The sequence below is a fragment of the Parasteatoda tepidariorum genome, chromosome 4 (assembly GCF_043381705.1).
Source record: "Parasteatoda tepidariorum isolate YZ-2023 chromosome 4, CAS_Ptep_4.0, whole genome shotgun sequence".
Lineage (NCBI taxonomy): Eukaryota > Metazoa > Arthropoda > Arachnida > Araneae > Theridiidae > Parasteatoda > Parasteatoda tepidariorum.
This window is the reverse complement of record NC_092207.1, coordinates 26,216,901-26,230,880: the sequence shown is the minus strand read 5'-3', so window position 1 is coordinate 26,230,880 and position 13,980 is coordinate 26,216,901. Positions and strand designations below refer to the sequence as shown.

Below are 13,980 nucleotides of genomic sequence, written 5' to 3'. Positions count from 1 at the left end.
TTTCAGTTAGGTCTCGATTTATAAAATGATAGCCAGAGACGCAGTGGGAATTTCAAAAATTTAGATTTTTTTAGTTACATAAATTTATCAATTCTTATAAGCATTTTCCTTAAATAAAAATGTTATTGTCAAATATTTTTTGCATATTTACAGGATGAATCTTTAAGACGCGAAAAATACGTTTATGCACAGAGAAACATAAAAGTTTGTGCACTTAATGTGCAAGAAAAAGTAAAAGGAGTACAATTTAGCTGTTAGTAAAGGGGTAAAATTAAAATGTTCTTCCTTGTACTTAAGTCTAATTCAATTATTGATCTGAATGTATGTTCGACAAGCAAACAGATATTTCGTTTGTATTCTTTGGACAAAGAATTATATCGTCACAAACGAGATATCTCATAGCAAAAATAAATAAATTATTGTTTGTTATTTTTTCAAAAGCTTACCTGTTCATGTCTCTTTAAATAATTAAGCCTAGGGAAGGCTTTATCACAGAATTGGCAAGCATAAGGTGTATTTTCTGTCACCCCAATCGTGTAGGAGATTGATTCAGCATCCGCATCAGATAAGGGTGTACAACTATTAGGCGACAAAGACTGATCGTCCGGAGTATCCGATGACCTCCAGGAAGTAGGTGTACCATTTAGCTCTGCAAAGAAAAGAAATTTGTGTCTTAATTTATACATAAAAAATATCACTTAATACATTTCAAATGCTATGTTCATCCCTAATTAGGAATTTCGAAGCTTACTGTAGATGCTCTATAATCCATTTTTTATGCTGAGAACATTTGGAACAGCGTGTACGGGAATTAAAACCATCTCACTTAATCACAACCCTTGATGTATCTTAAGAAGTGAAGTGAAAAAGGTGTACACGTTTGTCGCTTAATTGACGTTTAAGCGAGGGAAAAACAAAAGTCTAACAAATCACCATTTGGGACGTCGGGACTAAACATATCAAAACCAGTTTAATTACCGGATTAACAGAAAGGAGTTGCAAGAATGAATGTTAGGTTTAATATCATAAATGAATGTCAGATTTAAACAGCGCTGGTGGAAATATCAAAAAACAGTCTCAGATTTCAATATTTTGTATTCTTTGGGGGGGGGGGCGATGAATCGCTTGCCTTGCAAAAGCTGTAAGTAATTATGTTTGGAAATGAAAGAAAAAGTAGAAATGAAATATATTGCTTAAAAGAGCTTTTCATTTCAAATAATGCATGTCACGAATTTAATTCTAAAAATAAGTTCTAACAATGAACGATAGCTTAAATAACTTTTTGAGGATTTATTTTTATGTTAAATCTACAATATTTAGACGTGGATTTAACTCTTAAAAATACACAATTTTTAGAAGTTAAATTCACAATTTTAATAAAAATTTGAATTGCTCATAAATACCCTTTATATTCATACTCATATATACCTCTATTATTTAATACTCTTTAAAAATATTTTTGGGTGTTAAGCGAAATAATACTCTTTTTCTTACTGTTAATTATAAAAACTTCATCTGAATGTATAAAATTCTTTGATGTCTAGATTCTATTTAATATAGAGACTACTTCGAATGTTTCACATCAAGTGCTTCAGCAAATGCGCTAAATAACTACAAAAAATAAAACTTTAAAGTAATAAAAAGCCACATGGAAGTTAGCTAAGATTCACGTTTGCATAAATAAAAGAATATTATCATAATTCAAGGTTTTATTTAAAGGAATTTTTTAAAAAAGAATTTGCTTGTATGTAAATTTCATGCATATTAACGACACTTTCACATAGTAACAATTTAGAAATTCATTTCCTGTTATTGGTATAATAGTAGTAGTTCAAAATTATCAATAGATTATACAAACACCAGCTCTGTGTGCACTCTGCGCCCAGCTTTATAAAAGTTTAAAAAAAACTTCACACTTTTAATAGCTTCCAAACTATTTTAAGCAATTTCAAAGACATTTTAATTCTCATGCGTCCTCCCAGCTACATTAGTCGGTGTATTTAGACTTGTTTATTAGCTAGGTAGTAACTTCAGTTTTGTAATACGAGCAAATTTCCATTTCTGAAGTAACTAACGAAAGAGATTTCTATGAAGAAGAGCGCAAAGCATATAAACTATTATGAATTACTATAATCGGAATTATTGTAAAATTATTGATTCAGTTAGATATATTTAATGTTAAACAGCCGACTCAATTCCGAGTTTGTGGCCATAAGTACTCAATTCCATAGTCATGTAATTTTGAACACAAGTCAGAAAACTAGGGAACTCTTGGATCAAGCATTGGGATAAACTGGAATTCGTGATAGACTTTTTGATGAAACTAACTAGCACTTTCATTAAATGAAGAGGAAAAATACGAAAACTTCCCACGGTTAGCACGACGATAAGTGTATTTCGTCATGTATATTAGAAATTGTTTTCTGCTGATTATTCTTTAGTAAGTTTAACTCACATTCTAAATTTTAAAATAAAGAAAATGTTGCGGACATGTCAGGTCTCCTTTCGCAGTCGAGATTGGTAGTGCAAGAAGACTGGAGTTTGGAGACGTAGAAGATTGTTAGTAGCAGGTCATATAAAGAAAAAATATTTTTGTACGTTCACTTATGAGCATTATATTGCTTGTAGCGTTCATCATGCAATAGAAGAAAGACGATTAGTTCATCTCTAGCTTAAGGAAAGGAATACCATGAAATGGAATAAAACATTGGAACATCTTTTCGTCCCATAAATTTTTTTTAAAATTTTATATGTATATAAACTGTATAGTTTAATATGGGGTTGAATATAGGGCTTTTTTGGAGAATAAATTGCAATGTTGTATGCACTAATTACACCAACAATGTGGAGATTCAAAAGAAACAATTACTGCAATGATCTAATTTATTCCATAGACATTTATGATAGTAATTATTTCCGTTAGTGAAGCAAAAAAAGTGTTGTCATACCAAAATAGGCAATACATATTTTTCCAAAAAAAAATTAATTAATATTTCATTTTGTCTTTTTCTCGATAAATATAATCCATTCAATCGCTTTCTCAGAGTAAAGGTATCTTAGTAGAAATTAATTCGATAAATAGATTGTTTTTTTTTTTATAGCTCCTTATAAATATACATAATTCGAGAATTGCTATACGTTTACTTCAATGTTTTGTCTCACACGAACCATTTTGAAACGTCATACATTTATTAAGACTGAAAATTAAATAATAATCACATTAGCAATTAAATTTTGCTACATTGCTTCGCTAAATTGCAAAAAGGTTTGATATTTTTGAGTTAGGTAAAATGAGAGAACTGATACTGCATGTAATTATTATGTTCAATTATACAACGCGATTTTCAAATTTTTTAGTAAATATATTAATCCCAATCTATGCTAATTAGATAATTAGATAGAAGGCAAATATATAAATAATTGCAAGTTCATTTTTCATGAGAATATAATCTGATTTTTTTAAAGTATAAGTTATATTATTAAAAAAAAATTGACTAAGTCTAAGAACGTACCCATAAGCTAGTAGATGAACTTGCAGTTTAGAAAGCCGAAATCACCGCGTTCAGAACGCTAGTTATAACAAAAAGTTCCACACGGTTCACAAGTTACATTTTACACAATGTCTAAAAGGTGGTCTAAGTACAAATTGTCCAGGGAGACAAATGAAATCTTTTGGGGGGATTTAATCCCTACACCCACGGTTATCTGTACAAGGTCACTTCGAAGATATCAAGTCGGATGTAGGCTTATAAAGGGGGGTCGATTTCCAGGTACAAAGAACCCAGCTAGGAAATTCCTTGTTTCCTGACAAGTGGCAATAACTGTCACAGAAGGATTGAAAGAGTTGGCAAATAAGTCGCAAGGAGATTTTGGGAAAAGCTGCATGTTATTGTACCAGTGTCAATACGGAACCCCAAGGAGAACTTAGATATGCAAGTCTTGTGAAGAATTCTTTGCAGATTGAAAGAGTGGTGCAGGCAGACAGGAACCCTGGTGAAAAACACCTGTAAGTAGTTACTGTCTTTATCTGGGAGTAGTTACACCTGTAAGTAGTTACTGTCTTTATCTGACCAGGAAATTCCGTGAGATACCAGGATGGAGTTGGTTTTACTGATTGAAAAGATGAATCTTAAAACATCTTAATTATAACTAAGCTGACATATTCAAATCTACAAATTCCTTATTTGCATATTTAATTATATCCTTTATCTACATATTTAAGTAAATTTATTATCTACGTAATTTAACTCTAAAAGGAGAATTCTCACAAAAATTTTATTCTCTTATCCCTAATTCTGTACTGTATAAAATATTAATCGATATTTTTCTTTTTTTTCTTACATAAATTAACAACCAAAAGGCATTTTTAAAATTTCTGAATTTCTAATTAATATGCTAGAATTTTTATGCTTCAAATTAGGAATTGTAACCAACAGAAGTATTATATCTCATTTTTGAGCCATGAAAATCAATGCAACAAATAAAAAAGGTAGGGGATTATTATTGACGCATATTTTAAACAAATTATATCAAACAAATATTGGATGTGCATAATAATGACCATGGGGGTCACAGGGACCCAATTTTTGAGTGGGTTGAAATTAAATATCACAGTCACAATAGTTCTCTAAATTTCATGGATAAGAAAAAAATTCTTACAATGTGCTAAATACTCGCAAAAATATTATTTTTTTTAAATTTTTAATCTCGTTCTTGCTTCTAACTTTGAGGAGTTTAAACCAATGATAGATCATGAAACCTTTTTTATTTGTCTGAAATATTGAGAGAAATATTTAGAGATTTTTAATTATTAAACTGACATATACCCACTTCAACGACGCCCATGATAATGACTTAAAATTAAGGATCTATAAATAGCACTTGCCATGTTGCATTTACAATCTGAGAGTTTAATGATAAAAATAAGCAAATAAAATTTAAAGCAAAATATTGTACGATAGAAATATTAACAATTAACTGTCCAGTAAAATTAGTTTCCGGGCCCAACTTAGAAAGCAGTCATATATTATAAAACTTTCTAGCTTATTAAAATACTCAAATGAAGAAAAATTCATTCATAAAAATATTTTTGCTGCACTTCATTACATTTTTAGTACAAGATGTTTATGAAAAACGATCCTTTTACACTGCCAAAAAGTTTTTTTTTGGTTTAGTGACAACAGATACGTTAAATTTTTTGTATGTATTTTTTTAAAACATATGAGAGTATGTATTTTTTAAGACATTTTTTAAAACATATGAGGCTCAAATGAAGAAAAATTCACTTATAAAAATATTTTTATTGCGCTTCATTATATTTATTCTATAAGATGTTTATGAAAAACGATCCTTTACACTGCCAAAAAGTTTTTTTTGGCTTAGTGACAACAGATACGTAAAATTTTTTGTATGTATTTTTTAAAACATATGAGACTCAAATGAAGAAAAATTCATTTATAAAAATATTTTTACTGCACTTCATTATATTTTTAGTATAAGATGTTTATGAAAAACGATCCTTTACTCTGACAAAAAAAAATTTTTTTTTTTTTTGGCTTAGTGACAACAGATACGTAAAATTTTTTGTATGTATTTTTTGAAACATATCAGAGTATGTATTTTTTAAAACACATGGAACTCAAATAAAGAAAAATTCATTTATAAAAATATTCTTAGTGCACTTCATTACATTTTTAGTATAAGGTGTTTATGAAAAACGATCTTTACACTGTCAAACATTTTTTTTTGGCTTAGTGACAAACAGATACGTAAAATTTTTTGTATGTATTTTTTAAAACACTAATGACTCATAGTGAATTTTTAATATCCTAGATAAAATACCATTTTTAAAGAAGGGTTAACAATTGAAACAACAAATATAAATGTGAATAAATGCACAAATAACGCCACTTAAACAGAGACATACTTTACCTTGTTTAGCTTTATTTATTTTAATACAAAGTAAAACCTTTCTTTATTTGAATTTAAGCACAGTTATAAACAATTAAATAAAGTATAAAAAAAGAAAAGTTCTACCAATTCCGAATCATTTTATTTAAATCTATTGGCAATATCTAGATTTTAAGTTTGTTTATTCTAATACTTATTTCAATAGATTTTTTCCTCTTTACAATATATACCATTATGATTATAACTATTATACAATAGTAGAGGTTCTTTTAATTCCATAATAGTACCAAACATAATGGTAAAAGTTACAGTTTACGATCCAAATCTTTAATATTTGTTTCTTTGTTGCCAGTATTACGTTTTTTGATTATATATTTAAAATACGAAAAGGAAAGAAAGAAATGACATAAAATCAAATTTCTTTAAAATTGAAAACTTCGGATAGAAAAGAAAAAGCAAACGATTTCAATGGTACGAAGAACAATAATCACTAATAACTCACTTTCTATTATGTCCATTAGACCCATGCCGCCAGTGGAGGGATTTTTGATGTCCCGTACCTGAGGAGCGGGAGGCATCAGCACGTGCATTAAAAGAAATGTTTCACGACAAGCGTGGTTCTAAACAAGAATGAAATTTAGAACTTTTTCCTCTTTACATCTTACTACGGACGGGAGGAGAGAGGGGCGGGAACATTCAACGCTATTGGTGCCTCTCGTCTGCTTCTCGTTTACCCCCTAGGTAGAAATGAAGCCACATTTTCTCCCGTTTCCAACCACGTGTGCTTGTCACCGCTTTTCTATTGTTTGGGATTCAGTGATGTTTGGCGCTAATTAACCATCGCCAAGGTGAGGAGGGCTGTCCCGAGACTGGCCCAAGCAGAGAATACTGGGAAAGGGGTAGGGGAGAGATCTTGGGAGATAAGAAAAAATGTTTTCAGGAGGAATTCTCACTTATTCATACTTTTATTGAATGCAAGAAAAAGTTTAAAATTTCTCGTTAAAATAATTGATTGTTATTTTGAAACTTAATAAAAATAATTGTGGTTTTCAATGATATAACTCTCGAATCTATTACTATCGAATTTTTTTTTGCAGCTTTCAAATATTATGTAAAATGGGACCTCTCCTTGTCAGCAATTACAGGCATACACCTTTCTATTTGTATAATATTTCTATTGATATTTTTTCTTTTAAAAAAAAAGAAGGTCGAATTCATTTTATAATCAGTTCACAATATTACGATTAGTCGGTGCTTTCATGGAATAAAATTACTAATTTAATCAATTCAACATATTTAGCCATTAATTTTTTACTAGTATTAGTTACAACACATTTATCCATTAATTTTTTACTAGTTAACAGATTTAAAGGACGTTATTTTAATGTATAAGGGGTCGCTTCAAATATTATGTAAGCACTTAAAGGGGGAAGGGAGTTTGTGACAAGGGGGGAAGGGTAATAAGGAATGTTTACATAAGACACTAAAATTCCTCACTTTTTCTTTCGTTATTTTATTTCTTTTTTTGCCTTATTTTCTTTTTTTTCTTTCAATTATAAAGTAAATGTTACAAAAAATTTAAAACAAAAAATTCTCAAATTTAAGAAAAGTTGCATTTGAGGAAAGCTGAAAAAAATTATTTAAAAATTTAACTTTGTCTATAAAATTCTTAAAGTAAAATTTATTAATATGCAAGTTAATTGTTTTATTAGAATTTAATTCTCAAAATACTGCAGTCAAAGGGGGGGAAGGTAAAGACCACAATTGCCAAAAAATTGCTTACAAAATATTTGAACAGTCTCAAAGAAACAGTTTATTTGTTTTTAAAAAAAAGAAAAAAATATTTTTGCTCTAAACCAAACATTTATAGATTTTTTCTTCAAACCCCTTCAAACAGAAAGCTGATTTCCTTTTCTCCCTACAGAGTATATGACCGGAATTTATTTATTCACTTATTTCATTATTATTTAATACTTTTTGTTGTTGAATATGTTTTATTTCAATAAGAAAAAATTCATCTAAAAGTGATCTATTCAACTTGGTTACCAAGTTTAATTAATTAATTAATAATGAGGTTGTGAGTATATTTTTAAGACTTGGACTCAGAGAAAACTTAAACTTCGAAAAAGTTCTAAAAATTCTTGTAACCTTAAAATTTAAAAACGGGTAAGAAAATATTCCAATGAATAAAAGGAAACAAAAATTATTCAAAAATATTAATTAGATAGGGAATAAATAAGGAAATTGTAGACATAAATTCTCCGTGGGCTTACGTAGAAAGCAAACATATGAAGTAAATTATTTTTCTGTTTGAAGGTGTCGCCTAATTGACCAATAGAGTTGACTTTCTAGGTGTTGTTAATGTACAGCAAGAATTTTTCATATCTCAAGTTTTTATTTCTTTTATTTTATTTAAAATAGTAATTAAAGTTGAGTATTTTATAAATTTTAAACAATCATAAGTTTATAAAATCAAACTCAGCAATGAATATTTTTTAGTTGTTCAAGTTTTACGTGTCATGAATTTATAGAGAAAAATTTTTCCGTTATACAATATAGTAGGACGATATGCAAATAATCTGTTTTTCAAATGTTAATACATTCATGCATTTTTTATATAATTAACCATTTTCAAATTATATTTCAAAGTAGAATAAAAACTTATTAAATTTGCGTTAATAAAATTTTGTCGTCGCTCCACTCATCATTAATGGAATTTTTAATATGCCGTGACGCAAAAAAAGCTTTTATTAAAAAAGTGATTATTTTTTTTTAACTATATGAATATTTTCTTCCGTTAGTTACTACTTGATTTTTGAAAAGATTTAAAAATCAGATAAGTGATTAAAGATTCTTCTTTTAAAATAAAATTTCTTCTTTATCGCCCGATGTGACAACAATCCTATTCCAATAAGAAGAATTCTCGTAATTTCCATGACGAATATGTCACTCTAGGTCAAAGTTTCCCAAAGTGTGGTACGCGTACCCCCAGGGGTACAGGAACAGTTTAGCGGGGGTCGCTTTCTTATGCGAAATATCTTGCAACAAACGAAAATTTCACAAAATTTTATTTAAAAACAAAGCTAGCCATGAAAATTTACGATTACGTATTTTTCTATTGGCTATTTTTTGCAGAGTTAACAGTTAATAATTAGTTTGTCGAACACTGGTCCAGATCAACAGGAAGGGGGAGCTAGTTACATAAGTTTCACTTCTAATTTCCCGAATCTGATCCTAAATTCCTATGAACATAGTTATGTGTTTTAATGTTAAATTTTACGTCAGCGCAAAATTTATGCATCAATTTTTTTAAAATGTATATTGCATAGTTTTACTGCCTATTTTGAGCACTAAACGCATTTCTTTCGTTTGAAATCTTCTCCAATCTCTTTTTCTTTTTCTCATTCACATTGGCCTAAAGAGATTGAAATTATTATTCGTATTATTAAACGAAAAATCGATAGAAAAAGGCAAAGAGGTTGCTTCGTAATGGACACTGTTAATATAGCTTTTTAGAAACCTTGTCAAGAAGGAAGACAGAAAAATTATGAAAATAATCCTTAATAGGATCGCATATTAACAATTACGCGATCAAAAACCAAGAATGCTTTTGAAATCAATCGCACCAACAGTGAGGAAGGCTCGTTTGATTTCTTGTTGAATCTTAGAAGTTGTTACTGACAATAGCGTTTTGATGTGTTTCAGACCCGAATTTCTCCATAGTGATTCTTTAAACTTCAAAAGCGTCTTCCCTTGCTAGATATTAATTTGCAACCCTTAATGCCTTAATTTATTTTCGACAAAAATTTAAAAAACATATATATTAAGGGTATTCATTAAAAAGAATCCTGCATGTGTGGTCCATTCTGGGCATAATTTTTTAAATGCGTTAACCTATTTATTGGTAGCAAAAAAAAAAAGAAAAAAAAAATTTTTTTTTAGTTAATAAAATATATTAAATATAAATACATGCAAAGAGAGTCAAGCATGCTTACTTTCTGGGAATATACTGAATTAATTTGCTACTTACATGAAAAAAAAAAAACAATTTTTTAAAAAAATGTCTTGTAATTTAACATGAACTCACTAATTAATGATCGTAGAATTTTTTTTTTTAAAGTAAAAATTGTTTCGCTAACCGTAACTGGGCAAATTATGTTCAACTATCAGTTTAAACAAAGGAAATCTGCAAAACGTATTCACTCAAAAATTTGATATTCATCATAAAATTCCTAATTCATGTTTACTTAAAATTTTAAATAAAAAAATTAAAATTACTGAAATAAATAAAACACAAATAAAATTAATTAAATAATAGGATCATTATAAAAAATATAAAAAGTGGAATAAATAAATAAAGAAAAAAAAATTCAGAAAAAGTAACTTTTACTGATATTGATTGGTGATTGCCCGAAGACAGCTGCAATACTTCACCAGCTTTTTTTCGTCTTTTTTTGTGGTAGGGGGCAGCTTTGTACTCTTCACAGAATAGCAATAGCAATACCTAGTCTTTTCTTACAGTTGAAGCGTAAACTATCTCACTTTGTCTCTTTATTTTCTATTTTTAACAGTAACTCACCCATTTTGTCCTTTTTATTTTAACATAAACTCTCCCACCTAGTTCTCTCTCTCTCTCTCTCTTTTTTTTTGTTTTTTTGTTTTTTGTTTTGTTAAATTTTAACATGAACTCTCTCATTTTGTCTTTTCGATTTATTTTAACATGACCACTTCTAGAAAGAAACGTTAATGTACTAGCTTATGTTCGAAGCTTATTGGAAATCATTTAATTTTAAAACATTGCACACTACCATCAGAAATTCTGAGGAATTGCTATGAAAATTCAAGCACTTTCATCAGGAAAACAAAATTATTTTTTACACTTGTACACCGTAAAAGCTGTGATATAAAATTTCTTGCTAATAATGATGCTAACTATATCCCAGCACTATAACCAGATGATGCTAACTAACCCAAAAAATTGTATGGAAAAACACTTTATTTTAGGTTAATTTAAAATAAAACTTAAAATCAATCATATGCAATTTAAAAGTTGTAATTTAAATCTAAATACTTATATAGAAGGAAGTTTGCGACAAACACTCGTCTATTCACACCTAACAAGAATTATTTTCACATCCGAAAATACCGATGTTGGCAAACTTGGAATATTGTCTGTAGATTATATACATTTGAATACAAGCAGGTGTAAGTTGGTCAAAGTTTTTGACGCTACTATACAACAACAAAAATAAAATATGCATGCATATTTTTAGATGTGTAATAAAGATAATCATATTTTAAATTTTAAACTTTGGCGAAATGTACTAAGTGATTTTATCATACATAATTTATATCCGCCGTTCTGTTAAGCCTAATTCGAATACATCTTAATCTCTCTGTGTTATGTGTATGTTTGATTTACAAACTAATTTTAAGAATTAGTGCAGAAATGCATTCTAAATAAATGATTCCTACTTTATAGCGTGTCGTACAAATAACTTATGACCCTTACCTCATTGATATTATAAATATTGGTGTTACCGAATACGAAGAAAAAAAAAATGGTAGCGAATTTTTTACTGTAAAAGAACACTCGAGGTTTGCTTATTCAAGTTCAGACTCGTGTACTACTCTGTTCTGCAATAGTTCCTTGAAAATAGAATTAAAAAAAAAATCGTATTTTTTAAAGTCCATTTCTTAGGAACCATTCGACTGATTTCACTCAATTATATTGTATTTTTGCCATGTAAAATTGCGTTCTCTAAATTTTTTTCGAATATAATTAAATAAAATAATAAATATTTATTAAAGATTATTTTATACATGAAATTTTCTTTTGATAAACGTACTTTATAATTGTGTGCACATTTTTTTCTCAATTCGCTTAAAAAGATCGAGATATTAACATTAACATTAAGGGGTCGAAAGGAGTAAAATTAACATTAAGGGGTCGAAAGGAGTGAAATTAACATTAAGGGGTCGATACATTGGACCGCTCTTCTGACCAAACTATTGGGATCATATATTCTAGATTGCAGATACTAAATATTTTAGGAATCTGAAATCTGAATCTGTCGGAAAAAGTATGTTTTTTCAGAGGAAAAAAAAAATCCTTTTACGTTTGATTTCGTAACTTAAAATATTATCTACACTAATTAATTAGCATATTTAAGTTCAACCCTCAAACCATTAAGATTGAGTACTTGGAACGTCAGGAACGAAATTGCAGTCTGCGTAATGTACTCCGTAACTTCCCTCGTGCGCAATCTCTCCCTGCTTTACCATATTGTAATTATGTATATTTAAGTGAATGAAAAAAATGAATACTTCTTAAAAAAAAAAAAATATTATATATATATATATATAATTAGGATCTGTGCAGTAATAAAATGTTTTTTTCCTCTTTCGTTTAAAGTTCTTAATTTATAAACATAAAATCAATAAAATTCCAAATATTTTCAAAAACTTTACATAATCATGATAAAATAACTAGTTTCTAATAAATCATGCATTTTTTTTGTAATTTAGAACGAACGACAATCGACACGGCAAGGAAAAAATCTTTTTTTAAAAGATAGAAAATTAAGCACTTTTTACAAATCCCGAATAAAAAAAGCACCTTTNTACATCTATATATATATATATATATATATATAAATATGACTAAAATTTGATAGAACGATGAAAATCATTCATTTATATCTATAGCCCCAATTGTTCATAGGAGCTTGGGAGCAAGAAAAATATCCCGAGCTTCCTGTTTATTCAAATTTATTTTCCTTACTAATATTCGAAAGGCAGGTAATTAATATTATCAAAGCTGCCAGCTACCGTGTACAAAATAGAAGTAAAACGACTTGAAAAAATGTTAGCATTGGGGACAAGAAAAAAAGAAAAGAAAAAGAAAATACACCCGATCGTTTCACTTCAATTACTTTGAATAAAAAGAAGACATATTACCATACACGCTTAACTGATTTGAATGGTCAAATTATAAACAAACGTTTCCTTTTCCCAGTTTTGCTGATTTTTTTTTCTTTTCTGCGTTTAGTCAGAACTGAACTGAAGAAATCAAAAACTGAATAGCTGAAGAAATCAAAACACTGCTGTGGTCATTGCAGATGTCTCAGCGTTCCTGGTTGTACCAGCCAAGCACAAGCAGACGCAATCTCTACTCATGTGAATGAAATGAAAATAAAAAAAATAAAATAAAGCAGCTATATGAAGTAATTAGTGTTACTAACTGACTGTAGTAGGTTTTTTTTGAACCCTTTGTTTTTATTGCTATTGAATTCTTATCTTAAAACACATCCAACTCAAGTAATGGTGATCGAACACCCCAGCACCTTTCTTGCAATAATTTTTTTTTTTTTTTTTAGTCTCCTACTTTTGGTCGAATGGATTGTGAAAATAAAAAATGTTGATTTAGTTGGTTGGAACCATTAGACCGCTAACAATAACAAGAATTGAGAAACCTGTAAATTAAAGCTGAATTTGAATTATTAGAAAAAAACTTGCAATCTAATTAGTTTTCGATAAAGTTCATGAATCATTGTTTTTAAGACAATGGCAGAGATTAAAAAAAAACAGCTTTTTCTTTATTATTTATTTAATTTTGTTTTAAAGAAACTGATTCTTCTATATATTTGAATTTTGCTTAAAAGTAATTGACGCAATAACTTCAAAAAAAAATTTTTTTTTTTCCCTGCAGGTAAAGAGTGCATCGAAATCCAACTCTAACAAAAAAAGATTTAATGACTTCCAATATAAAAAATGAAAAATTTGAGAAATAAATAAATAAATAAAAATTGTGCCAATTTCTAATTATTTTTATTAGAAAGTTATTAGGAAATTATTTTTTATTAGAAAATTATTAGGGAATTATTTTTTATTAGAAAATTATTTACTTTAAGTACTTATTATTAATTACAAGATAATTTCTATTAACTTCATTTTTACAGACCATAATTGGCTACTTGCAACACGAGAAGAAAGGAATTAAAGTGATTATGCCAGCCATGTGATTGATTTAATTGGATGCCTGTAAGCAACGTCACCAGTGTGTATCGA

General features: G+C 28.6%; 1 protein-coding gene across 7 annotated transcripts in view; it reads right to left on the bottom strand.

Moving 5' to 3' along the window:
- The window catches only part of LOC107440157 (zinc finger protein 423), a 151,812-nt gene that overhangs the window by 32,185 nt on the left and 105,647 nt on the right, over window positions 1-13,980 (bottom strand). For 5 of the 7 annotated variants that reach the window (XM_071179556.1, XM_071179558.1, XM_071179555.1 and 2 more), the window contains exon 4: window positions 447-649. In XM_071179556.1, the coding sequence (XP_071035657.1) occupies window positions 447-649 (203 nt within the window). Of the gene's footprint in view, window positions 1-446; window positions 650-3,512; window positions 3,781-6,412; window positions 6,655-13,980 lie in introns of those variants that run through there. The other 2 variants (XM_016052998.4, XM_016052999.4) reach the window with 2 other exon arrangements.